Genomic DNA, 26921 nt, shown 5'->3' on the forward strand with positions numbered 1-26921 from the left:
TCATACACGAAAGGAAACTAATTATTCCATTTCACTTCAATACAACTTGTGGTGGAGGGTATAACAAGTTCGGCCCGGCCGAACTTAACGCCGTTCTTACTTGTTTTTTAATTTTTTTATTGCATTCATTTCTATATTGAATGTTCTTAGTCCGATTTCCATAAAACGTAACATGCAATAGACAACGGATTGACAAGAGAATGTGTATAAAAATGTAATGAATATACTCGTAACGCTTTTCAGTTTCTTTTATATTCGACATTTGTTTTCATTCATTGTGGAGAATATTCTACATGTGTGGGTAGAAATTATTTTTGGCAGCGAAAGTGCCAATGGAATCTTATCCAGAAAAATTCCATTACACGAGTATCCGCGTAATCATTACACTTGCTTTATTCAGTAATGACAACTCTGTATCCTTTTCATTACTAAAAAAATCATATATAATAGTCTATTTATAATGACCTAATATATGTATAGGGACACATATGACCACTTACTATGCTCTTATCTTGTATACACTGTAAAATAATTAGTATTTCTTTTGTGAATTTTTATTATTTGTTTATTATATACTTGCATAAATATTTGACTATGTACATTAGGGTTATAACTTTTCTGCATTTTTTTGCAAATATCAAAAATACTCCCACATATTCGTATAGAGAATGTAAAAATCTTATGAAATGCATTATCACTCTTCCCCTACCGTTAGAAAGGTTTCCGCACCGATTGCATACAAGTTTTTCATTGCAGTTTTTTCTTATATGTTTTCCATTATAATAGTGTAATGTTATTAAATAAGTTATTTATTATTGAAATTGCATTGAATTGAACCATCTAAGATTTCTAAATGCCTTTGGAACACTTTTATAAAGAATAATGTTTGATTTTAGTTTTTTTAACAAACATTTTTTATATACATATGCTTTATTTATGTTAAATAAACGCTTCAAATATCACGATTTGCCCAAATTTATGTATTGGACGTATGTAGAATTTTCCGACATTGAAGATTATCAATGAACCTTTCTTCCATGTTGCCTCTTTTATTTCATTCAAGCTGGGAAGTTTACAGGGTATATTCAACGATTTTACCTTGGACTGCTGTTGTACATTTCGTTGTTTTCGATGGTGTTTCCAGCGTTGCTAATTTCTTCGAAATGTTCTCTCCATCTTTGAATTTGTTCATCATTGTTCGTTAGTAGTCTACCATTGCGATCTTTTACTGCTTGGGTCCTGGTACACCTTCGATTTGTGACACTATCTATCGTCCGGTGTAGCTTTCTCATGTTATTCTGGCTTGCTGCTTCCTCTGCTGTTTTTGCCAGATCTTCTAGGAACTTTCGTTTGTCTGTTCTTGCAGCTTTCTTCACTTGTTTAGCTAGTTGTTTATACTGCTCTCTTGTGATATTGTTGTTATTCAACTGCGTCTTAAGTTCACCTCTTTGAGAAATTAGGTTCCAAGTGTGATTTTGATTTCGCCTATGATAATCTCGTGGTCACTATCAGTGTCTGCGCCTCTTTTATTTCTGACATCTGACAGTGAGCTCCTCCATTTTCTACTCACGCATATGTGATCTATCTGTTTGCGAGTATTGCCACGCGGTGATGTCCATGTGTATTTATAAATCTCCTTGTGCGGGAAAATCGGACCATAATGACAAGTTGAAATGTTTGACACAGTTGTATTAAGCGCTCTCCGTTATTGTTTTTAACTCCACATCCATGCTTTCCCATTGTTGATGGGGCATTGGTGTTGTCGTTTCCTATTTTTGCGTTAAAGTCACCCATAAGAATTATGATGTCTCCTCGGTACTATGGTGACGTGTCTTACATTGCTCTTAAATCGAGCCATTATCGCACGGACAGATATTGGTTTCCACACTGAAAGAAATTTACGTTGTATCAATGAAATTTGTCATTGATTTTGAACCAGCGTAAGACTTTCGTTGTATTAATGAAGAAGTTCATTGAGTTTCATAAAATAACTTTCATTATTGTTTCATGGTATTAATGTGAAATTTTCATAGCAATAATAGAATTGTAACTTCTAACTACTTTATTGAATATAATATTGAAGTATCATTGCATAATTGAAGAAATTTCATTGGAATAACGAATAGTGGAATAGTGAAACTTTTCATTTATTCACTGAAACTCTACGTTGGTTCAAGATCAATGAAACATTTTTCTTTCAGTGCATGTCTGAAGCGACCTCTTAGCGTCCTTCGACAAAATGGGCTGCCATCTTTCGTTTCCTAGGAACAACGCCTCCTTTCATTTGCGCAGTGGTTGGGATCCTTGCTAATTTAGTGTTGCCATTTTTCCTTCTTTATTAAATATTATTAGCACATAAAAAATTCTAGTTAAATTTTTTTCCAAAGGACATTTTTTACTTATTGTAGACATAATCGTTCTCTATGAATTGAAAATAAATATATTATTTGTTATGGAGTACTTTAATTGTGTTGCGAACGATTCTGATCCGAATGATTGAACCAGAATGAACTATGCACTGAATTACTGAACTAGTTTAACTAAAAGAGCTGAACTAGTGCTTTGTTCCCGTACTTTTTAATGGCAGTGCTAGCAAAAGAGCAAACTGTCAAATTTTCTTTACCATAGAAATTTATTTTAAAATGTACGGGAGCGGAAATATTCTGAACTTGCATTGAAAAAAAATTCAGCCAATCTGACGTCATTCAGCGTCATCGTTGTTTTGTTTGTACTAAATAGTACTATATTGCAGGTTCTTGACCAAAACTTATATGGACTAGATCTTTCAAATGAACTAGATTGTACCACTCTATTTATAATTCCAATATATATAATTCAATAACTACTTTAGGCATACTGGAGTCTCATCTTTTATTAGCGTCCCATTGAAGAAAATGTTGCCATAGAAAATATCACATTATAACAACAATTTCCCTCCGCCTTCGTTTTCGTTTGCACAACAAGTTCAACAATAATAAATACATATAAAAACAAACAATAAACGAGGACACAGTCAAAGACCAGTAAAGAAATTGGCTAAATGATTGTCTTAAAAGCATATGTGACACGTTTATATACCAATTTTGGCACATAATGCCGGTAAACTAGAGACAACATATCCAGTCTGTGCCAGTGTCTCTTGTCTGTCTGTCTGGTCGTTTGTTTGTTTATTCGTCTGTAAGCAAGTGTGTCTGTCACTTACTGTGCTTAATGCATACCTCGTCTACTGTGTTACCTGAAGCACAACTTATTCACTCAGCTACCAAATGAAGTTATTATGACATAAATGCACGCATCAGATTGTTAAGATTATAGATTGACATCTGAAATGCATTGTATAAACAAAAACAACAACAATGACTGTATTAAATAAGCTACAGCAACAATTCAAAACAAATACGTTTTGTTTGAAATGTAGAAGTCATAGCAGTCGCGACAACAACATCATACCTCACACAGCAAACCGTAAAGAAAAAATATCAACTTTCATGCGTACCAAAGTGTCCGCATATGTCTGTCCAAGTATACAAAAGTCTGTCCTATGTTTGTCCATTCGCCACTTCGATCGGATAGTTCGCTGATCTAACTTAAAATAGCTTTGTGTGTTTGCTCAGATTCTTACGGTATTATTAACCGGGCATTGTAATGTTAAATATAGAAAGAAAAAAAATGACAACAACGACAACCTAAAGTAGTAGTCAGTCAGAAGAAAAGGAGAACTAATGAAAAAGCAACAACAACATCAGCAGTCAACTGAAGTCGACATTTCAAATATTTTGTACGTGCAATTGCCGTTGTCAGTCTAGCTAAAAAAATGTCCCATCAATAGTGGGTTGCTCGTGGTGGTAGTGAAGAATGCATTTTTCTTGGTTTCGACAAGTCAGGTGACAGACCATATTGACAATAGAGACTACTGACTAAAATCATATATGGTTAAATCTATAAAGCAAACAAGGTATGGCATTGCCGTCGATATTCAGCGATATTCAGTCATAATTGAGTTAATAAATGTTAAGTTTATCAGAAAGGTTTATTTATGTCTGATCAAAATAAACAGACAGATTTTATTCAGAATTTTCAACAGGTTTCGATTGGTCGTTTCAAAGAATTTTATCTCTGAATGCAGTCAATCCTATATGCACAAATAGGAAACATCTTCAGGAAATTTAATTGGGATCTCTATTCAGACTGTTATTAAGTTATACAACTATCTCGACTTCTTTAGCTAATACTTATTATAGTCGGTGGTAAATTGTTTTGTCTGTTCCCTTGCACACAGAACGGCCACATATAAGTCTCTAAAAGTTCGCATTTCGTTTAACTTGGTGATAAGAAAGTGGCCCAATATCATTGACCCATGAATACAGTTAGACTGATCAGATCCTCTCTTGGCCGTTCTGATATGTTGGTCTGTGTAAATAGTTTATACTTTTACTTATTACAAACATGCATATGTATGTATATAATTTTATATTGCGCGTAGCGGTCACATTACTTCGACCAACCACAATCCATTCTCACTGCATCAAATGCCAATTCTGTAAATGTAACGTGCCTATAAAGTATGAACCAAACAAGTGTATTAACAATGGATGTCTTCAAAGAAGTCAAATTAAGAAAAAACGTTTTGTAGACATTAAATAGGGAAGCAGATCATGCATGCGTAGCACGTTCAATGTATTTTAAACATACTGAGAAACACAAATCTTGGTATTTACGGTTGGCTGGTTGGTTCCTTAACGTGTGGTGAGTTGTGTGTCAGTTAGTTGGTGGTTTTTGTTTTCTACTTTGTCGGAGATTAAAACAATGAGGTGCCAAAGTAGGCACAAAGGAATCCAGCATCGTCGACACCACATATGGAAATGATACCAAATCCAATGGATATTGGCGAAAGTCCATTTAAATTGGTTAAAGTATGCATTTACATGTCACTTGGATTTAACATATTTCAATTCAAATATAAAATATAGACATACTTAGGAAAAATACGTCGGATAAAAACTTAAAAAGTTTTAAGTCACCTGTTTGTTATACACAACACGACACAACCGACTAACTAACCACACAATTTGCCTTATTTTGCTGCTGCTGTTGTTGTTGTTGTTGTACATATTTGTCTTAGATTTTCTCAATATCCAATTGACCCAATAAACAACCTTAATTTGTGTTATTTAAACCAAAAAATGTAATGCTTGCATTCAAATAATATTTGTTGTTTCTTTAGTTGAGTGGCTCTGGCTTCGTTGTGCTACCAACCACCACTAACTAATATTTCCAATATTAACCATATCAAGATGCAAACCAGGCAGAAATGTTAAAGGCAAATCAGTACAAGAAAACAAACCAAAATACCTGAACATGTGATCACTGAAAAACAAGCAACAACAACAAATACCCCATTATAATAAGACATACCGCAAATACTATAAATCCATATAGCGATCGAAGGAAACAGACAGTAGAGGTTTATAGTACGACGAATACAATTTGGTGTGTATGACTCTCGATTAGTGTTGGTTTCCCCTTGGTGAACACATAAAACACGACAAGCAACAGGTTGCCAACATTCAAATAACATGCAACACACACACACACACAGTCAGCCACATCACCTACTAAGGCTGAAACTAAATTGTACTTTGCCACAAATAAGGTGGGCAATCCTGAGAGTATTCCGTTTGCCAGTGTAGACTGATTAAAGTTAAAGAAAATTTTCTTTTTTTGCACCTCCGAAAAAATAGAAGAAATACTTAAATTTCCAATTACAATTACGGTTACACTTTTAATGAAATATCCAAGTAGCGGAGAGTATAGATACAGTTTTTAGTGAGTAGCAGTGATGCCACAAGAGTCGTGTTGTTGTGGTTACATACTTGTTGCCATTCATAGGAAATATATGTGTATAATATCAAAAGCAATAACTGCAACAATGGAAAATGTGATTTTTTAATTTATAATTTGGGTTTCCAATTCCATTTGCCATGCCATGTTCATTTTTATGCTCGTTTCAAATTGTTTTGCTTGTTAACCTTTCTAATATTGTTTTCTTGTATTGTTCTCTATCTTTCTTTGTTTCCATGTCTATTTCTGACAGGTTGTACAAAAGTTTATACCAAAAGTTCACATTTAAAAGCACACCAAAGGATACATACAGGTGAGTACAATGTTGGGGTTTTTTGTTTAAAGCTAATTTTAAATTAGGTTTAATACAAGTTTGTGTCTTAAGTCTTTTGTTTTAGAATTGAAAATTTACCGTGGAAAAGTATTATTAAATTCACTTTAGAGAAATTCCGGTATTGTGAAAGTTCTACATTCAAATTGTCCTTTAATGGAATCCTTTCGTTCTAAACAAAGCATCTGATATCTTAACTTAAGAGGTATGACAAGTCCTGCGAATATAATTTTTCATAAGTCAGAATGTTTGACATATGCAACATTCAAAAACGTAAGATGCCTGTCGAATCTATCTATTATTCTAAAAATTCTAACCCAAACTGCATTCACTTCGTAATGCTGTTTTCAATTATCTTCTCATCGAAAATTGCATTTAACATTTTCCAAAATTTTGTCTCTATCAAACAATTTTGACGGCATTTTCGTGCACTTTGTGTCAATATCCATTATTTTATTATACGGGTGACACTGCTTGACACGAGATGATTAAGAAAAATATTCTGACATTTTCACTTATTTGCATAAGCTGCAAGAAGTTTTCGTTGTTTCTTAGATTTTGATAGTTTACACCCAAATATTTTTCACAACATAATTTTTGGAGATACCAAGACATCGTTGCCTTTGCAGTTCAAGTCAACCGCGTAGATATTTTGGCGTGTAAATATACCCAACACATTTTTTATAATCTGTTAAAATATCAAATCGCTGTAGTTGCGCTAAGCTATGTCACACACACATACACATAAAAAAATATGCCACACTAACTCAAATAAACATTTATTTTGAGAAGCTACAAATCTACATATCATTGATGGAAGTAATTGTGATTGCATTTATGCATAAACTATTTAAATGTCAATGGATGGCTAAACTATGTGGCGAATAAAGCAAACCCTCAATACTGTCAGTAAATGCTGTGGCTACTGCAATGACAAATGAAAATGAAATATTTACTGAAAGGAATGGACGAACATAACACATACATATCCAAAAAAAAAATATCGAATTCATTTTTATACCTTGATTAGGGGTGCAGGTATGTTTTTTATTATTTCTCTAGGATTTCTCTGTGGTTGTGGTTTTCTTCTCCCAATGAGTTTTCTCATTCGCATACTGTTTTATTTCCTTTTTACATGTTTCATGTAGTTTATTCGTCAACATGAACGTTAATAAATCAAAACGTATCTAACTATTAATTACAAGCGAAGTTCTACAGGACTCAAACACAAAACGACAACATTTACATGAGCAATAATAGCAATGACAAGGCACGAAACAGCGATTTTATTTAAACAGAAGAGAAAATAAATGCTGCAATTTAATTTTATTAATTTGTGCGCTTGTTTCTGCAATCAAGCATATATGAATAAAATGAAACGATTTCAAATGCACTACGACAATTACAGCCGTCAGATACACAAAATGTGCCTCAAATCCACAGGAGAGCTGTAAGCCACAGCTATACAGAAAATTGCAAAACAAAGTTTTGGAGCATGTAATCTGAGCCACAGTCAAATCATGGAACACCACAAAAAAGAAGGGGCAGCATCGCTACCGTCAATGCCACTGCAGTGTCTCATTTCATCTGTGTCTAATTCTGCAATACCTTCCATTCCTCTCGGGAAGCTGGCTTGAACCTTGCCATCAAGGAATACTTTGGTCTGCAAAATATCTGTTCGTTCGTGTAGCGCCAAAAACAGAATATACACCACCTTACATCCACATTTAACCAGATTTGTTGGTAATGTTGAATTTTCTCTGAGACTCTGGGACCCAGCCTTTGTGAAGATGCAGGTGATGCAATGACGCATAGATAAGCCATGAACGACGTCCAGAAAATCTAAACAATCAACAACGGTTTTTTTTTTTGTTTATATAACTTGACCACAAAATCGAATATCACGTTTGCGCATACTCGCGTAAAACCGAAGGCGGCATAATAGCCCAGAGAATTGAAATTGATAAATTATTTAGTCAAACGGCAGCAAATATAACAGATCACTACTTCATCAAATAGCCTTGGTGAAAAGAGGCTAACAGCAATAAACGAGGTCGGAATGATCGGCTGAAGAGTGGAATTTTTTAAAAAGTTGCCAACATTCATGTGTTTTTACACATAACTTTCAGGTGCTTTTTTAAGTCGTTTGTTTTGGATATTTAATAATAATAATTGTTCCACAAACATCCCAGCAGGGACAAGGGAGACTTGTCTCATATCAATGAGTGCACCCCGATTCATATTAGCTCAATGATATGGGACCTACTGTTTATCGCCGAGTCCGAACGGCGTGTCAAAGACACCACTTGTAAAGAAGTTTTACAAGGCTGAAATACTCAGGAAATGTCGCCAACATTACTGAGAGGTACTTTGCCACCGTTGAAAAGTATTTGATGTTGACTTGCCGGGGAATCGAACCCACGACCTTCAGCGTGCAAGGCGAGTGTGCATTCCATTGCACCACGGTGGCAGTTTTGGATATTTATATTATTAAAACATATTGGGGACTTCCTATTTGCTCGTCTACTCTACGACGATGTCCTGTTTATACCACCCACATCATCATCACCGTCCATAAGTAAGCCACATATGAAGAAATACTGAAGTCGTTGCCATTGCATCGCCCAACAATTTAAATGCAATGATTTCAGCATCTGTTGTCCACTTTCGTGTATCCACACACACACACACACACATACAGTCGTACCTACTAAACAAGCCATCGTCTGTACAAATTCCTCTACGCCCGTCATTACGGTTTTTGCTCCTAGTAAGCTTTTCTTTACTGCTTGTTTGTGTTTTCTTATTGTGGCATCATGCTTGTTTTTTTCTTCTTCTTCTTTTCTGCACAGTTTATAATGAGCCTCTGACCATGTTCTACAAACAAATATTGTATATTGTACACCTTGTATTGCCACGAAGATGAATGGTAACAACGTCTGCGCTTTCAAAGCATCCTTAACCAGTGTTTTGTTTGGCGTGTTTAGTTAACAATTGTTTAGCTTTTCTTTGCTTCTTGATTTGCTTTTGTTTGTGTGCATAAGTAATGCATTTTAGCTGCTGTTTTGGTGGTGCACGCTGGTTCGGTGCTGCTGGTTCCTGACGACGAGTTCTTTTGTGGGTCACTGTGTTAAGTTACATTACGACGTTATTCTTTTGTTGTGCAGCTGGTGGAGGCAGTGGCGAATTTCTTTTGCACAATAACAGAACCTCTTATAAATTAGGTTAAGTGATGAATGCATGAATGAATGAGTGTCCGAACGACTCCTCCAAATTACAAGACGACGACGAGTATGAATGGTCATCAAATTGATGGCAAAAAAAAACTTTTTTTTATTACAGCAAACAGAAAGCTGCAATTTAGCCTTTTATTGTGATTGAAGCAGCAGAAGGCAAAATGTAGGTTGTACCGTTCATGTTTATTTGTTGTTAAAACTTTATGGTGCTGGTAAAATATGAAAATAATTCAAATCAATATCTCTTTGAAGACAGTAGCATGTGTTAAGTGATAATAACCGTAAATGTTTATTTAAAAAAAGCTATCTTATAATGATCCTCCTTAGTTTGTGATTGGATATTAAGTAAAAGTGTCGTTAAAATACAGCCAGTTTGTGGTAAAACAAATAAACATTTATATTAATTTAGAAATCATAATTTAATTATTATGTCTTCACAAACTCTTTGTAGTACATATATAGTAAACTAAGTCTTAAAATAGGCGAGCGTAGTTTTAAGACATGGGAATAAGTAGCCTATTCTTAATACTAAGGCCTGTCAATATTTATTTTAAGCTTTCCATACTGGTTGTTAATTGTTTAATTTTAAATCCCCCCTTTCGCTCCAATTTAACAATCAGACAGACTTTCACTAACCCCGATGACCATACAATGCTGAATATGTTCATAAATAATACGAAATATAATTCACATAGTCTTATTCTTATATAGTGTAATAAAGTTTTGATGGTCCTAAAATTTAAAATATTTCTTACTTTTTATGTTATTTATACTACAAATAAAATGTAAACTCAATGTTGTTGAATAAAGTATTGAAAATAATAGGTTTATAATAACATCAAAATTCCAGCACGATTTTTAAGACAACAAAAAGGTGATCTCGCAAGCTCGCCACATTGCCGCTTTGTTGAAACAATGCTAATGGAAACGCCAAGCGTTTGTTTTGTTTTTTTTGGGAAGTAACCCTCGAAATATCTGCCTATGTTTATGTTTTTATTTGCAACTCCTCGTATGGTTGGACATAAAGTTTTTATGACGCTTTTTATGGCCTGTCATAACAAACTGATCTACGTTGTGTTGATTGTTTGCTGCTGATGATGTTGATTGTTATGAATATGAAGTGCATGCTGCAATCAAAAGCCATTCGTAGAATTTTTTTATTGACAATTGTTATGTTGCGATGATTAAATTCGCTGTCCCAGTGTTTTTTTTTTTCTTTCTCGAATAATGGTGACGTATATTTTCGTGGCGAATGTGACAATATTTACGGGAGAAATCGTCCCCATTTTTTGCAGATTTGCAGATATATTCAACCCCTAAAAATAAAATGTGTTTGTTAAGATACGAGTTTAATTTGAATTTTTGTTTCCTACACGACCATGAGTTACATTCATGTATTTGACAGAGCGAAACATTTTAAGTTCCTACGATCTTTAAAAACTGAAAAACTCTTTCTTACTAATAACAGACCACAAGAAGCCACTTTTCTGCGTAAGGTTTAGTAAAATTCACTGTTTTTTTGATTTGCTAATGCCTTTCCTTTCATTATGTTAACAATTTGAAAAAAATCACTATTCTCAAAAAAGTAGCTAATTAATCTAAAATGCAAATCTATTGTTTTCCTATGGCAGAATATCAAGGCTATTTAGTGTTTACTTCTAATGCCATAGCCAGAGACCAATAATAATTACTTGTAATTCCACATGAAATGTAGCAAATTATGGAAATAAGCATATCGATGTTTAAATTAAATTACAGAATAATATTGAACGACTTTAAGTGGTAAAACAAGGAAGTAATATTTTAAAGCCTACTGTTATTATCCCAATCATATAATCATCGTTACACTAATCAGAATATGTCTAAGAGAAGCATACTTTTTGGCGTTGTAATTAGTGTTACTATATTCGAGTATACGAAAAAATCTCTAATAAAAATTGTATACATATTTTGTTTTCCCACGTTTACCTGCCGGCGGCATTTTAACGATTCTTAATTAAAATAAACACAACATCAGCAACAATTTGTCAGCTGTCTCTGCAATATATATGTATATTTTTTTTTTCAAATCAAATACTAAAACCTTAACCATACTCGTGAATAAAATATTCACATTTAATAACTGGCAAATGCAACACGACTGATCTCTTTGATGGAGAAAACCAGAAAGTCTGAAGTAAATTCTTGTTAATGCGAAATGAAAATGAAATACAAATACAAGCTATTTGCGACAGGTATCAGGTGGAAACGAAAAGAGAACACTGCTGTTACAATAGTCAGAGTTTTATTTTTATTTTTGTGAAATCGAATCTGTATTGAAACAACTGACAAGAACATCGAACTGCAACATGTATTGGATTTTGTATAACCACCGGTTACAGTATGCTTAACAATGAATGCTAATACGTGTCTAACTAATCGCACCAGCAATGGCGCTGAAGATGGAGTGTTCATTGTACATATGTACATATGTATGTTGATACGTTTCTCAAGTACTTCACTAGAGGATAAAAATATAAGAAAAATCGTTTAACTACACAATTTGGCAGTTAACCGAAACCAATGCAGACAGTTATGCCAGGAAAATTTAAGAAAACAATGTCTTAAAATTTGTGCAATTCAGAGGAAAAACGTGGCTTGTTTTAATTGTAATTCTAATAATAATTCTAAACTTCTATGTGTGTATGTGAATATTAAACGAAACAATTTTTCATAAATTGTTATTTATTGTTACATTGACACCTGTCCACTGACAAGAAAGCGAGAAAGTAATACCCAATTTTCATAAATTTTTGGAGGATTTGTTTTTTAGCCACAACATTAAACTGCTAACATTTTCTCATAGATTTTTCAATAAATGTGGCTGCAGAGCAACTTCGGGGAAAATTCGCCTTTGGCCCTTATACAAAGTACTATGGAAATAAAGATCGTTCAGGGGACTCGGGTTAACGTTAACCGATCATTATACAATTTCAAATTTAAGGTTTTTGGATCAAATTGAAAAAAATTAAAAATAAAAAAATGTCATTGGGTTATTTCGCAAAAATTTCAATTCGATCTAAGCACAATTGAGATATAACCTTTCAAAGTGAAGAATCCGTTGTGTTTGTGAGTAGATTGACAGTTTTTTGGTTTATTATGCCACATTCTATTACATTATTTTATTACACCTTACAATGGTTGCCTAATGTGAATTCCCTAACAAATTGTAATATATAAGGTCATCTACAAAATAATATTCACGCAAATTTCTTTATCGTTTGTAAGTTTACCAAAATTATATGGTTTTTCATGTAAACTAAAATAAAACTTAAAACGCGTTTTTTTATATATTTTGGTGAGCTTGTTAAATTCAATAAAATCTTTTCTTGAAGCGAGACAAAATTTTTTTGAGCTGCTTTTGGACAAGAACTGGCCATTTTTTAATTAATTTAATTATTAATCGAGCTGTATGACCTAAGGAGATTATATTGAAATATTGATATCTCGCGAAGACATACACACATCAACTCATATGCGACGATCGTTTCGTAAACTGGATAGGTTAACATCATCAGGCATATTAGATGTTGTTGTTGATAGACAATTTTCGTAATTTGGATCCCCCTATTTATATAAAAATCTTTAATTTAAAATTCACAAATACCAACTTACGCTATTGCAATTTGTTCCCCTTCCTTTTTAGAAGTCAATTTTTCAATCTTACGTCATATTACAATCTATAGCTTTTTTCCATCGTAGATTTTAGTATGTCTTTTATATCGAAAGCTTTTATTTTAAGTGGATTATGGTTCAGAACGCTAAGACGTTAGTGGCATTTCGTTAAAATCGAAATTTTGTCTTTGACAGTTCACTATTTTGTAAGTATATATTTTAAAGTTCTGTTTCGTTTAAAGATAAGATTATTAGGTTATTTTAATACCTACCAACACATATGAAAATAGGTCAATCCTTGAGCTATGTTGGCACCGCACAACACTTGTTTCGCAGACAGCCATTTACCAAAAACTATGCAATATTTTCCAACAACAAAAAACTCCTTGGGTCAAGATCGCTCAATTAATTCAATCAATTAAAAACTTTGATAAATAAAGGTCTTCGTCCTAATAAGACAACAATAAATAAAAATTCCAAAATTAGTTTAAGATGTGCTCTTTCAGATAAAAAATAACGCTTAAAAATATTGGTAGTCTCTTTGAAAAAATCATGAAAATGAGTTTTTTTGGAGGGCACAGCTTTTTTGAGTCACCCTAGTGTTAATGTTCAGATAAAAAATACCGCTTAAAAATATTGGTAGCCTCTTTGAAAAAATCATGAAAATTAGTTTTTTTGGATGGCACAGCTTTTTTGAGTCACCCTAGTGTTAATGTTCAGATAAAAAATACCGCTTAAAAATATTGATAGTCTCTTTGAAAAAATCTTGAAAATCAGTTTTTTGGCCTGCACAGCTTTTTTGAGTCACCCTGGTGTTAATGTTATAATTCTATGTACATATATGTTACAAAAAATCAATATTTCGCAAACAATATCCCTAAATACCCTTTCAACCCCCGTTTTTTCTTTTCTCCAATTCCCGAGACCAGTTTATTTTGTAGTTAGTTTTGCAGCAAAGTGTCTCACACTTACAAACCAAGCCATAACAAAACATTCATGCCATTCATCTAAACGATGTTATGATTCATGCCTTGCACCAATTAAGGGTACATTTTCAACACCTACGCATATTTTATGAATTGACAGCGTAAAAGACATGCGACCAAATCAAGCTAAACACGCCACATCTAGACTGTGTCTCTTGGCTGAGTTTTCAACCAAATAAAATTGGCTTGAGCTGATACAGACGCAATTGCAGCCCACTTAGCCATAATTGTATCCTATCAATAGTCATTTTGTTTAATAACCCAAGCTTGAGCTTTTTTCCTTCTGTTGCTCTACTAAAGCAGACTCAAAATTAGCCCTATTATTTCTAATGGTTTGCAAGAATGGCAGAAATAAGCCCACCATAACAACAATAACATGGGAGTAGTTAACAGTTATCTGCGTTCCGAGTGACTGTGGTAATAATTTTGCAGTCTTACGAAAAACTGCTACCGCGCTTATTGCCCCAACACAGAGAGACTCCATTATATTTTGAAAAAAATAAAATTATGCTTAAGAGTATAGCACTGCAACGGTGTTTGTTGATGCTGTGGATTTTATATTGTGTTGACAATGTTGTTATTATTATTATTTGTTATTCGAATTGCAATTATGTGCCTATTAAAGGACTAAATAAGGCAAACATGCTTATAAATGCTACAATACTGACACCATCAATCGGTTCCATGAACATGATTGTTGAATTTTTTTGCCGCAGTGAGTTGGATTTTTGCTTCGACTATTGCTGCCGAGTTTCCGCACTAACGAGCTGTATTTGTGTTTGGTATCAAAATCTGCCACTGCGACTAATGAATGCTCCACTTGTGCAGACGGAAAAATAATATGAGACATGGGCGTAGGCACCGACGTAGCCAGGGGGGGGGCCCGGGGGGCCCGGGCCCCCCCCGAAATGATTTTCGATCCCATAGGATATTAGCTTATGCTACACATTTTTTTTTTTAATTTTTGAATTAAATTTTAAAATGTTTTTAATTTTTTAAGAAATGTGTAAAGTATTTGGAGGAATTATTACAGAGAATTATTTAACTAGATTGGTATATTTATTGTCCAACATATTTGAAAGTATGAAGACTAATGAACACGTTAGGCTTTTTGGGCAATTTTGCGCATAGTTGTTGTTAAGTTTTAAGGTGTTGTTTAAGCGTTTATTCGTGATTTTAGGCTGACTCCAAGTGTTACTTAGTTCAGAATAAGATGTTTATTTGTATTTATTGAACGTTTGTTGCATATTACGTCCAATAATTTGGCTTATAATCAACATCTAGAAAAAACATTCTTGCGATCTTTTGTTTTTGAAATTTTTGATAAGAGCAATTCAACAATAAAAAATAAAAATTAATGTTGACACGTTTTTGTATTGAACTATTTTGAACATCATAACAATTACAAATTCTTTATTATGTTTGAAAATTGCCAAAAAAAACTATATCAACCATTTTTATACCCTACACCACTATGTGGAAAGGGTATTATAAGTTTGTTTTGGTAAAAATTCATGTAACACCGCGAAATATTCGTCGGAGACCCCCAATGTTATATTCCATTTTTCATATCTCGACGAGATAAAGCGATATAGTGATGTGTGTCCGTCCGTGTGTCCGTCTGTCCATTATAAATTGTAATCAAACTCCAGGCCGCAATTATGGACCGATCGTCACGAAATTTGGTATGGAAGTCGGTTTCACACCAGAATAGATCGCTATTTTAATTGGTGATGATCGTAAAATATTTAGCGGGTGAAATGGACCAAAAACATAATTTTTATCCGATTTTGTAGCTGCTCTGTAGGTCGCAATAATAGTCCGATCGCTTCGAAATTTTAAATAAGGTAATAGTATTTGACAAAGAAAAGACCTGCAATTTGAGATCGCGATCAGATAATGTTTTGATGGTTAAATGGACCACAACTTTGGTGTGAAAAATGTGAAAATTTTTAATATACAGCTTATATCTTTTTTCCTGGAAGAGACATTCCGGGCAAGTAAGCTATACTTGGAAGAGGAACGCTTGACCTCTCTATTGATTTTAATTGTGTTGGTGTACATGATTAAATAACAGAGTTACAGCCTAATATACCCAGTTATTTGTTTGTGGTGTTATCATAATCACGCTAGAGTTCGCAATTATAGCTCAATAATCACGAAATTTTGCACCAGGTAAAAGTTTAGGTAGAAGAAGATGCATACAATTTTCGATGATGATCTGATATTATTTAGCGGGTGAAATGGACCATTACTTTTGTATGAAAAACACAAAAAAATATATTTGGTCTTTTTTATTTCCTGGAGGGCATATGCCGGCAAAGTAGACTACGTATGGAAATAGGACTACTGATCTTCCCCCTGATGCAAATTGCAATCACGAGTCTGCTAGATAACGGGCCTACTGCTTAATATATAATGTGTTTTGCGTAGAGAACCACATTTTCATATTCCCAGTTTTTGCATTATTGCAAATTACATGGATCTTTTTACATACATTGCATCATGGGTCGCTTTGCCACCTTTTTGCCAGGCAAAATCAAATTTTCAACGGTGGCAAAATATCCATCGGTAAGGTTTGCGACATTTTCTGAGTATTTCAGCCATATAAAACTTCTCTACAAGCGGTGTCTTAGGGCACGCCTATCGGACTAGGAGATAAGCTGTGGGTCCCATGTAATTGAGCGAATATGAATCGGGGTACACTCACCCATTGATATGAGAGAAGTCTCCCTTGTCGATACGGTGCCAGAATCCACAAAGTTATTTTTACAATAAGTTTATTTGTTCCATAAAGAAATTTTGATTTGTGAAAAGCTATTTCCCAGTGGTAAAGGTGTAGGGTATCGCATGGTCGGCCCCGTCCGACTATAGCCTTGGCCTACTTGTTTTGATATAATTTTGTTCCACCGCAGTGTCGCCCGTTGAGATTATTTGAAACTGGTCTCTTGCTACAAATTAGTAAATGCCGAATTTTTATGTTTTGTTCGACCTTTCGAATGATAGTAAAATCAAGATTATTGAAGTTAAAGTTTATATTTTATTTATTGCATATTATTTCCAATATTTTGAAATTACATTGAATTTCATCTTCTGGAATTTTTCGATTACACATTGAATTGTATTTTGGGAAGTTCTTTCAATGGATACACATTTCTAGAAATGTTCCTTTTTCCTTCTTCGACAAAGGAATTTGTGACGACAATCGAAATTAAAAAAACTGGTTGGAAACAGATTCTTCTTAGTCAAAATCTCAATAAGAATCAGCCGGCGGACAGGTATATACCCTGAGCCTGTGTGAACTGAAACTTTTATCTATGTAGCCGAACAACGGCTACACAACCAAAATCCCTTAACCCAAAGCTATATATTAGATTTTCAGAATTGTGTAGCCATTTACGGACATATGAACTTGCCAACAAAATATGGATTTTATCATTGATCACAAGTGTTGCGGAGAAGGTACCTGAAGAAATGGACCTGACCAACATAGTTTATTTTGGAAGTAGATATTATTTTGGGGGTCATTCCTTTTAAAAGATATTGCGCCCACCAGTCATTTCAGTTCTTCAACAATGTGGTTCATTTTCGAGCTTAAACTAAGTTTAGACAAAATATTACTAAATCCAAAGTTTGGTCCTAATTTGTTGCTCCATTCAAGAAAAATCGCAAATACTGCAGGTCTTCTTTACAGGTTTCGGGCCATGTTCGCTAGAAGTATGGACTTGCCCCAAAAGAAATTTGACAGTAGTAATAGGGGGCCTAGAACGCTTGTTGCAAAAAAACAAAGCGTTTTCCGAGAGGTCTTTTTGTTTAATTATTTATTAATTTCATATTTTTACTTATAACTAAATTATTAGCATAAAGGAAGGGAAGCCATATTTACTAATTATCCAGAGAGGTCTTAAACTCCACTTTTCTGAAAATTTTAGAAATACTCTGTGGAACGATATCGAAAGAGTGGATCGATATTATTGATATTCGAAGTTGATCAAAATTTGGACAAAATATCACGAAGGCCAAATTTTGGACCGAATCGGATCTGTTTGAGAATTATCGAGTTCTCCAGGCCGCCACCCAGATGGACGAACATAGCTAAGTGGACTCCAAATTTTCTGAAACACATTTCTTCCAAACACTCTTTGCCCTTAAAACCATTATTTCGATGAGGAAAATTTTGATTGGGAAAAATTGTGTTGCTAAAAGAATGTATACATGTATAGACCTTGGACTGGCGCTAGAATTTCATTTTGAAAGAATTCAAGACTGGTTGCCAGAGTTTTCCTAGTTTCTGATCAACTTATAAGAAGATCCAAGATAGGAAACCAGAATTTCTATAAGAGAAGTCCGACAATTGTTCCCCGATTGGGTGCTAGAATTTCATCATGGATAGACTCACTATTGCTCAGCATTAGTTCTGTATCAAGAAAACCACTATCAGCCTTCAGAAATTCTTTGCGATAAGATCTACGATTGCACACCAAAATATACTTAGGGAAAATAACTACAATTGGTTTTTTAAGACAATAACAACGATTGGATTTCCGAAAGTGACCATATTCTGACACGGCAGCGTGATAAAAGACAAAAAAGAAGACACGTGTCTCGGCGTTTTTTCCTTTATTTATATAACTTCTAAATATACCTGTAAATATAAAAAATACTACTGGATACGCCATGATATCCGAATATCCCTCTGCATAAATCAATTCTCTACTAATCCCATTTTCCTTCCATAAATTGCTCAATATAATTGGAGTGGAAAATTGAAGCCGTGATTTTGAACTTTTGTGAAGTAGGAAACAAAGGAAAGGTCCTCAACATTCCATGTAAACAACAAAATTAAATGTTAAGATATTCCTAAGGTTTTCCGATTGCATACTCTTTCTTTTGGTCTTACCGAAGTGATATTACTGAATTACATAACATTCACTGTAGTTGTGAGTTATTTGATAAATGATACACCCTAAAATATATGCGATTATTAATATATCCATTGTTTTAAACATATATTAAATCGATATATTGTCAAAAAAAAAAAAAAAACAAAGGACATTGGCCTAGAAGTCTTACGTCATTTTAATTAAAATATAGAAATGAACATTATTTCATCAGTAATATAAGTCTAAAATAAGGTTTACGTATTTGCTAAATAAGAAATTTTCGCTAACATGAAATTTCAAAATTTTGGTCAGGTGGGCCCCCCCCGAAATGAAATCCTGGCTACGTCCCTGGGCGTAGGGCTAAGAAAAAGTTAGTGCAGTAAAACGTTGATTGGTAGGAAAAGCGAATCCGTCATTATGAAGACAATTGGTAGTATAGATTTCAAAACCCATAAAAATATACATTTTGCACATAAAACGATTGACAAAGTGGAAGATCGATGGCAGACCCGATTATTTGCCAGCCATAATAAAGATGCCTTCTATGTTCGTTTCTTTGTTCTTGTAACTTCCTTTCGGACACTACGTATTTATTATCCCTAATATTAAAACGCCTGCTTACCTTAGACATTTCATTGTTCACCCAATCGACGTTCTGCTTGGCAAAAGAACGACAATGTTCGCCTGTAATATTTAGCTCAAAAGTTGCTTTTCCAACCTAAAAGCCTGTCACACATTAAAAGGTACATTTTAAACTAAACACACAAAGTTTTCAAATTCAACGGTGTGTAGGCGGCATATTAGCTTCAATCAAAAAATATGTTGCCAAATTTAGTTGCTTGCCAATGTTGGTTTCTCCGTTGTTTGGTAGGTTGGTGGGTCGAAGAACTTCTTGTTGGGATTTAATCAGTGCTTCTCATTGTCTTGTTAGGGAAAAATATGGTACGGTTTTCATCTCACCGGAGAGTTGTTACTGCAGCAACAAGTAATACCAAATTCTCTTCAAGACGTCATTTATTTATTTATTTTTGGGAAAATCTACGATTCATAGAAGAGGTATGCAGGGGATACATAACAGGGTCTCACTTATATTTAGTTGTGTTTGTTATATTCTGGTCTCAGATAAGGTTCATTGATTTGATGACTGGCTGTCTGCAATAGTTCGTCTGGTGGCTGTTGATTTGTTGCTCTATGGGTTTATTTCACTTGGTATTTCTCTTGGATATTTTGCTGATGATTGGTTTGGTTATTGTATTATGTTGGCGGCTGAATGGCAGTTGATTTTTGACATTTTCTTGGAAGTTGCGATGATTGGTTTGATTTGTTTTGATTTGCATCGTTAAGTATTATGACAATAGTAATCAAATTCAATTGGTAACAGGGGAAGGCGAAGAACATGAAGCGAGACAAAGTTTTCTTGCAGATCCGTGCATTTTGTTCGATGTTATAGGAAGTTGATCTGTATATTTGATAAAATACAAACCAATTCATAGTAAATTGTGCAATCACAATGAGAAACAAAGCGACGAATTTACACGAAATATTTTAATACATACAATTGTGCATGAATGTTTGATAAAGATAATTTAGGGACCAAAAATAACATTGACCTAATTAAGTATATGTACGTACATACATATATGGTAATCACAAAATAGGCGAAAATATTATTGTAATTCGCAATGCGTGGATTTGAGACACATATTCCAGAAAATATTGAAAGTTTCAATCTGAAATACATATTAATGTTTAATTTATATGTTTTTTCGTTACAGGAGAGAAACCCTATACCTGCCAATGGCCAGAATGTGAATGGCGATTTGCACGTTCCGATGAGTTAACGCGTCACTATCGGAAACATACCGGTGCTAAGCCTTTCAAGTGCATTGTCTGTGAGCGAAGTTTTGCGCGAAGCGATCATTTGGCGCTGCACATGAAACGACATTTGCCAAAAAATAAATAAAAAATTAAGGATCGCAAAGAAGCAGCTTAATGTCATATACATACATATTTATACACTAATGATGTTCACAAATCCTCAAACAATATAATTTACTCTACGTAGGAATCAACAACAGCAACAAACCAACAATCCAAAGGACTTTAGTTAATGTTAAATTATAATTAGATTTAAGAGTTTATTGATTAATAACATAACAAAGAACTATGTTAAGATAGTCCACTTAAATTAAATCAAAACAAAACTAAAGAAATTGTACCGAGGTACTCTTTCATCTGTGAAATACACGTTTGCCATAATACCTTTACATTACATCCTTCTTCTTTGTTTCTAATCAGCCTTTGATTCCTTGACAACAATTGTTTCCTAATTTTTGTATCGTAATCATGATCAGCAATTTATTTTCACATATTGTTACAAAAAAATAAGTTAAATTTTTGATTTGGTTATATTTACAATAATTTGTAACATAAATCTATTTATTTTTTAATTTTAAATTTGTTTTTTTTTTAATTGAAAATAAAACTCAAATCTTTCGATAGTCTAAATTAAGAGACGTATTCTAGGCCTTTTAGTATTTAGTATCGCCGTCTACGCTACTTTAATCACAAAATAAGTGTCTTATTGCAAATCCCAGTGTCTTATTGAAGAATTTAGCTATAGGAATCTTGTAATTTATACATATATATGTACGTGTTTAAATGATACTTAGCGAAGTAATAGAATATTGTAATGCAAATTATACCTATTTAAAAACAAATCATATCATTATAGTACATACTTGTCAAAATCACAAAATGAAAAAAATTAAAATGAATTGTGCTGAAAAGTTAATTGAAAGTAATTATGCAAAATTAAAAAAAAAACGCAACAATCCACCAAAGTGCTGGCACAAAACAAAATAAAAGTATACTTAAAATATATTTGAAAACAAATGTCTTTTACTTAAAACCGTTTTCATTCAGTTTTTGAAGAAAAGTTTTCTCCCAACCAGAACACAATTAGCGAAAATACGCAGCTAGGACTTTTAATAATTCATTAATATGAAGGAACCGCACAGTGGAAAAAAGTACCGATTTAGCTCATCAAAAATAAAAGTCGATGTTTTATTGTATGTTTGTCCACAATTTGGATAAGAACAGCTGTAGATTGACAATTGAACTTCATTCATTATTATATTTAGTAAATTTGTATTTTTACCCATCGGTACCTGCCGATTTTGGTATTTTAAAAATTTCTACCACAGTATACAAACGAAATGCCTTAGATTTGGTATTTAGTCTCCGTTGGGGTTATACATACATTCCTATAATAATTTCCGGTATAAGACCTCGTGTTTATATAGCCCGTGGTGCAGTGGTATGCACGCCCGCCTTGCACGCAGAAGGTCGGGGGTTCGATTCCCCGGCCAAGCAACATCAAACATTTTTCAACGGTGGCAAAATACCCCTCAGTAATGTTGGCGACATTTCCTGAGTATTTCAGCTATGTAAAACTTCTCTACAAGTGGTGTCTTAAGACACGCCGTTCGGACTCGGCGATAAACAGTAGGTCCCATATCATTGAGCTAAATATGAATCGGGGTGCACTCCTTGATATGAGAGAAGTCTCCCTTGTCCCGTATGGGATGTTGTGGAACAATGTTTGTTTTGTTTTGTTTATATAGCCCCCATAGAACGGTATCCCGATTTCGGTTATTTTGAAGGTTATAGCCACGTTGGGAGTATAAAATATTCCGACGGAGAATTGTCGGCACAGGTTCACGTTTTTTTATATATTATGTTGGAGGTTGTTGCAGCTAAAACTTTACAAATTTGTTAAAAACTATATGTACTAAAAGTAACAAAAATTTACGCGCCATCCTGCTACACAAATAGCTTTAACAGAGTACACAAGTTGAAAGAAAATCGGATGCCACATTTTTTAAGTGTAAAAACCGAGTTACAATAAATACAATTTACAATTTTTTTCACTGTGCACCGTCGTTATGTGGGGGCAACACTAAAAAGTGGACCTTAATCGACATATGTTAATATCGTCATTACTCTGACTAAAGAGGATATATATGATCAAAGTGTGTCTCAGCTAAATAATGGCTGTAGGCCCCACACTGAAAGAAAAAGCTACGTAATATGAATGAAATCCTACGTTGTATCAATGAAATTTGTCATTGATTTTGAGCCAACGTATCGCTTCATTGAATAAATGAAAAATGTTTCATTGAGTTTCATTGAAAATTAACGAAATTGTTCATTAATGCAATGAAACTCCTTCATTTATGCAATGAAACTTTTTCGTTAAAGCAATGAAACTTTTTCATTAATGCAATGAAATACTTTCAAACTTTTTTTAAAAGATGTTTGCGTACTAGTGTTTTTAGCCCATTCTATTCAGTTTAGTTTGAATTCAAAACATACATATGTATTTTTCTTAAATTTATAGAAATTAAAAGTTTCATTGCATCAATGAAATCCGTTTCGTTTATACAATGAAACCAAATATCATTGAATTTTAAATAACGTAAAGTTTCATTGCATGAATGAAACATTTCATTATATTAATGGAACGTTTCATAGCATCAATGAAAATAATCAATGAAACCCGTTCGTTGATACAACGAAGCATTTTTCTTTCAGTGCATATATGTTAAGACCACATCTGTTAATTTCTGAGATTTCGAAGAGGGACAAAAGATTCCAATCCAAACTTACACATCGTTATATTTTTTCCGAACTTCAAAGATGTTCGAAACTCGAAGATGGACTATATCGGTTCACTCCTTCCATTACAAAAATTTAAAAAAAAAATAATAATTAAATGCAGTATATGGCCACTTTTGGGATTTATAGAGCGATTTCATTTTTTCTCGAATAATTCTCCTCCATTGCGAAAACTAAACTTCCTGATCAAATGGTTAGTGAGATAATAATTCTAATATTTTTTTCAAACATAGATCATCTTCGACATTTTTGTTCTTTTACTTCCACTTTAAAGCCATATGAATGCATTTAAAGGCTACTTAAATGTAATTTAAATCCAATTCTCTGTTTTTGTTGATTTTTATACCCTCCACCATAGGATGGGGGTATATTAAGTTTGTCACTACGTTTGTAACTACTCGAAATAATCGTTGTAGACCCCACAAAGTATATATATTCTTGATCAGCGTGCAATTCTACATCGATATAGCCATGTCCGTCCGTCTGTCCGTCTGTCCGTCTGTGGAAATCACTCTAGCGTCCGAACGGATTGACGTAGGTTGATGAAATTTTGGGAAAATATGTTATATTTACGTAGGACTTTTGGTATTGAAAGCGGGCTATGTAGGTCCACGCTTTCGTATAGCCCCCATACAAAATGACGCGTGACGCGTCGTCGTTTTAAGGAATTTTTAAGATATTTGGCCCATTTTACCACCGAATTGGTTGTAATTTGGTACTTTGTGTCTCCAGAGACCAAAAAATATGCCTACCAAAGTTGGGTTATATAGGTCCACGTTTTGGTATAGCCCCCATATAAGGCCCCATATAAAGTACGCGTCATTTTAATATATTTTGAATGTATTAGACCCATTTGACAACAGAATTGGTTGTAATTTGGTATTTTGTGTCTTCAGAGGCCAGAAAACATTCCTACCAAAGTTGGGATATATAGGTCCACGTTTTGGTATAGTCCCCACATAAGACCCCTTATAAAGTACGCGTCATTTTAATAGATTTTGAATGTATTAGACCCATTTGACCAAAGAATCGGTTGTAACTTTGTATTTTGTGTTTCCAGAGGCTAAGAAACATTTCTACCATAAAATGTTTATATAGGTCCAAGTGTTGATATAGCCCCCATAATACAATATCTCCCGATTTTCGATATTTTGAACGTTTTACCCTCATTATCACGCCGATATGGCTGAAATTTGGTATTTAGTCTTCTTTAGGCGTATAAAACTTTCCCCCAGAAATTTGTAGGTATAGGTCCACGCCATCATATAGCCCCCATTGAACGGTACCTTCCGAATTTCGGTATTTTGAAGGTTGTGTCCACATCAATCCACCGAAATGGCTGAAATTTGTGGTGGATTGTATAAAAAGTTCGGCCCGACCGAACTTAACGCTTTTCTTACTTGTTTTTCATCAGCTAGTCTTTGTGAAATTTACTATAACGGTGAAATTTCTGTCTTAAGGAACATATATGTGTCCGAAAAGCCCTACAACCCCCAAAAGCAAAATAGTTTATTTTTAAAAAAAGTAAAAACCGAAGATAATTTTGTTATGGGTTTTATGGCGGAATGACATATGTAGTATATCCTCCATCTTATAGTGGTGTATAATTTTTAGGACCACTCCTTCTGACACAGAAAAGTTTAATTTTTTTGTTGGAATGTGTGCAGTTTAAATCCCTGTTAAGTGTTAGTACTTACTATTACAACTGTATGCTTTTATTCTCAGGAAAGTCCCTACATAATAAGCGGATAGCTCCAGTCCAAATATTGTTTTCTAATATGTAAATGGATGATGGAGGAATAAAAATTGAATAAAATGTTCATACTTCCCTTGATAAGAGCCGTGAAAGACTCAATCGTTACCATAGTTATTACTGCGTGGCGATATAACTCAGGTTCAAAATCTTCAATGCTCACGAACGAAAACTTGTGTGGGATGTTACTCTAAGACGATTCGACAACAAAGTTAGAAATTGCTGCTAAAGTCTTAAAATCACATTAAAATCTGTCAATTCGTTTAGAGGATATAGCGATTACAATACAATGACCGATGAACATCCTGAAAAAAAGTTACTAGCTCATTCTTAAGTATGAAATTTTCATAAGCAAATTTTAGTTTACGATTAAAACAAGAAAGGTGATTTCTGTAGAAATTATTGATATTAATAGAAATTTGCGGTTAGATAGTACATTATATAGTGCGGTTACCTGCTTCTACGGGCATAGCGAACAACAATCCAAACTGCACTGCTGCTTGCAACTTGATGCTTACTACAAGAACTCCAACATCAAAAAGGCTTTTAAATTGAACAACAGTCGCTTTGAAGTTTTACACGAATATTCTGTAGTTGGTCTCCTTCACACATAATTAATCATAACTTATTGCCATGTTCACTTTTTTATGTGATATTCACAGCCGCGCATTAGCAAAGGAAACATTATTAAATAAAATAAGCGCCACTGCTCTTTGTTGTTTTTTTCTTTATTTTTCCGAATATGCTACAACTCCTAGACCACCGAGGAGATATATTGGCTAACCTTTTCGAAAAAAAGAACAAAAACATGATTTAGTGGTTGTTTCATGTTTTTCTTCTCCTCGCCACCATAACTAAGTTTTGCTGAAAAAGTCAATAATAAATCTGTAATTGTCCATGAATCCAAGGAAAATAATAAATCATTTATTATGCACCGAAAACACAAATAGAAAACAGCAACAACATTGAAACATGCTGCAAAAATAAGGCCAATATCGTTAAATGGACAACAGAATAAAAGCAAAGAACACGAGACATCGTATCTGACATGAAACATAAAGCACCCGCATTTTAAAATAAAAAACCGAAACAGAGTAAACAAAATAAAACACATACTTCGTACTTAGCAGAATATCATGAAATGAAATCACAAAAATACATACATACATACGTACTTAAAAAATTGCAAAAAGCCACAATGAAATAACAAGACGTTAAAAATGTCAACAGAATTCAAATCCGAATTAGATTAATCACTTGTTCATTTTCAATTTAATATGGCCATGAGGTACACTTCACTCCCCCTCTGGCACAGTCGCAGATCGTATTACAGACATTAATGACTCTTTCAGATTGGTTGTTTGTTATTACTGAAAGCGCCAAAGGATTGAAATCGTATGATAATTAAGAAGCAATTATAAATGATTTCAATTTTATTGAAATGGGCTCGTTAGCCCTCTGACAAATTCAAATATACTATTATGAGATTCTAATTGTTACTTAGTATTACGTGTGATACTCATAAACCGCAAAACAAAAGCTGCTAATCAATGTTTG

At 33.8% G+C, this 26921-nt stretch overlaps 1 protein-coding gene across 1 annotated transcript in view; it reads left to right on the forward strand.

Annotated features, from left to right (window-relative positions):
- The window catches only part of dar1 (dendritic arbor reduction 1), an 81841-nt gene extending 60015 nt beyond the window's left edge, over window positions 1–21826 (forward strand). The window contains exons 5-6 of the mRNA XM_073987313.1: window positions 6095–6154; window positions 20707–21826. Of these exons, the coding sequence (XP_073843414.1) occupies window positions 6095–6154; window positions 20707–20894 (248 nt within the window). The 3' untranslated portion in view covers window positions 20895–21826. The remainder of the gene's footprint in view (window positions 1–6094; window positions 6155–20706) is intronic.
- The last annotated feature ends 5095 nt before the right edge of the window (window positions 21827–26921 follow it).

This window comes from Musca autumnalis, unplaced genomic scaffold (assembly GCF_047663935.1).
Source record: "Musca autumnalis isolate F117 unplaced genomic scaffold, ASM4766393v1 scaffold_4, whole genome shotgun sequence".
NCBI classification, from domain to species: domain Eukaryota; kingdom Metazoa; phylum Arthropoda; class Insecta; order Diptera; family Muscidae; genus Musca; species Musca autumnalis.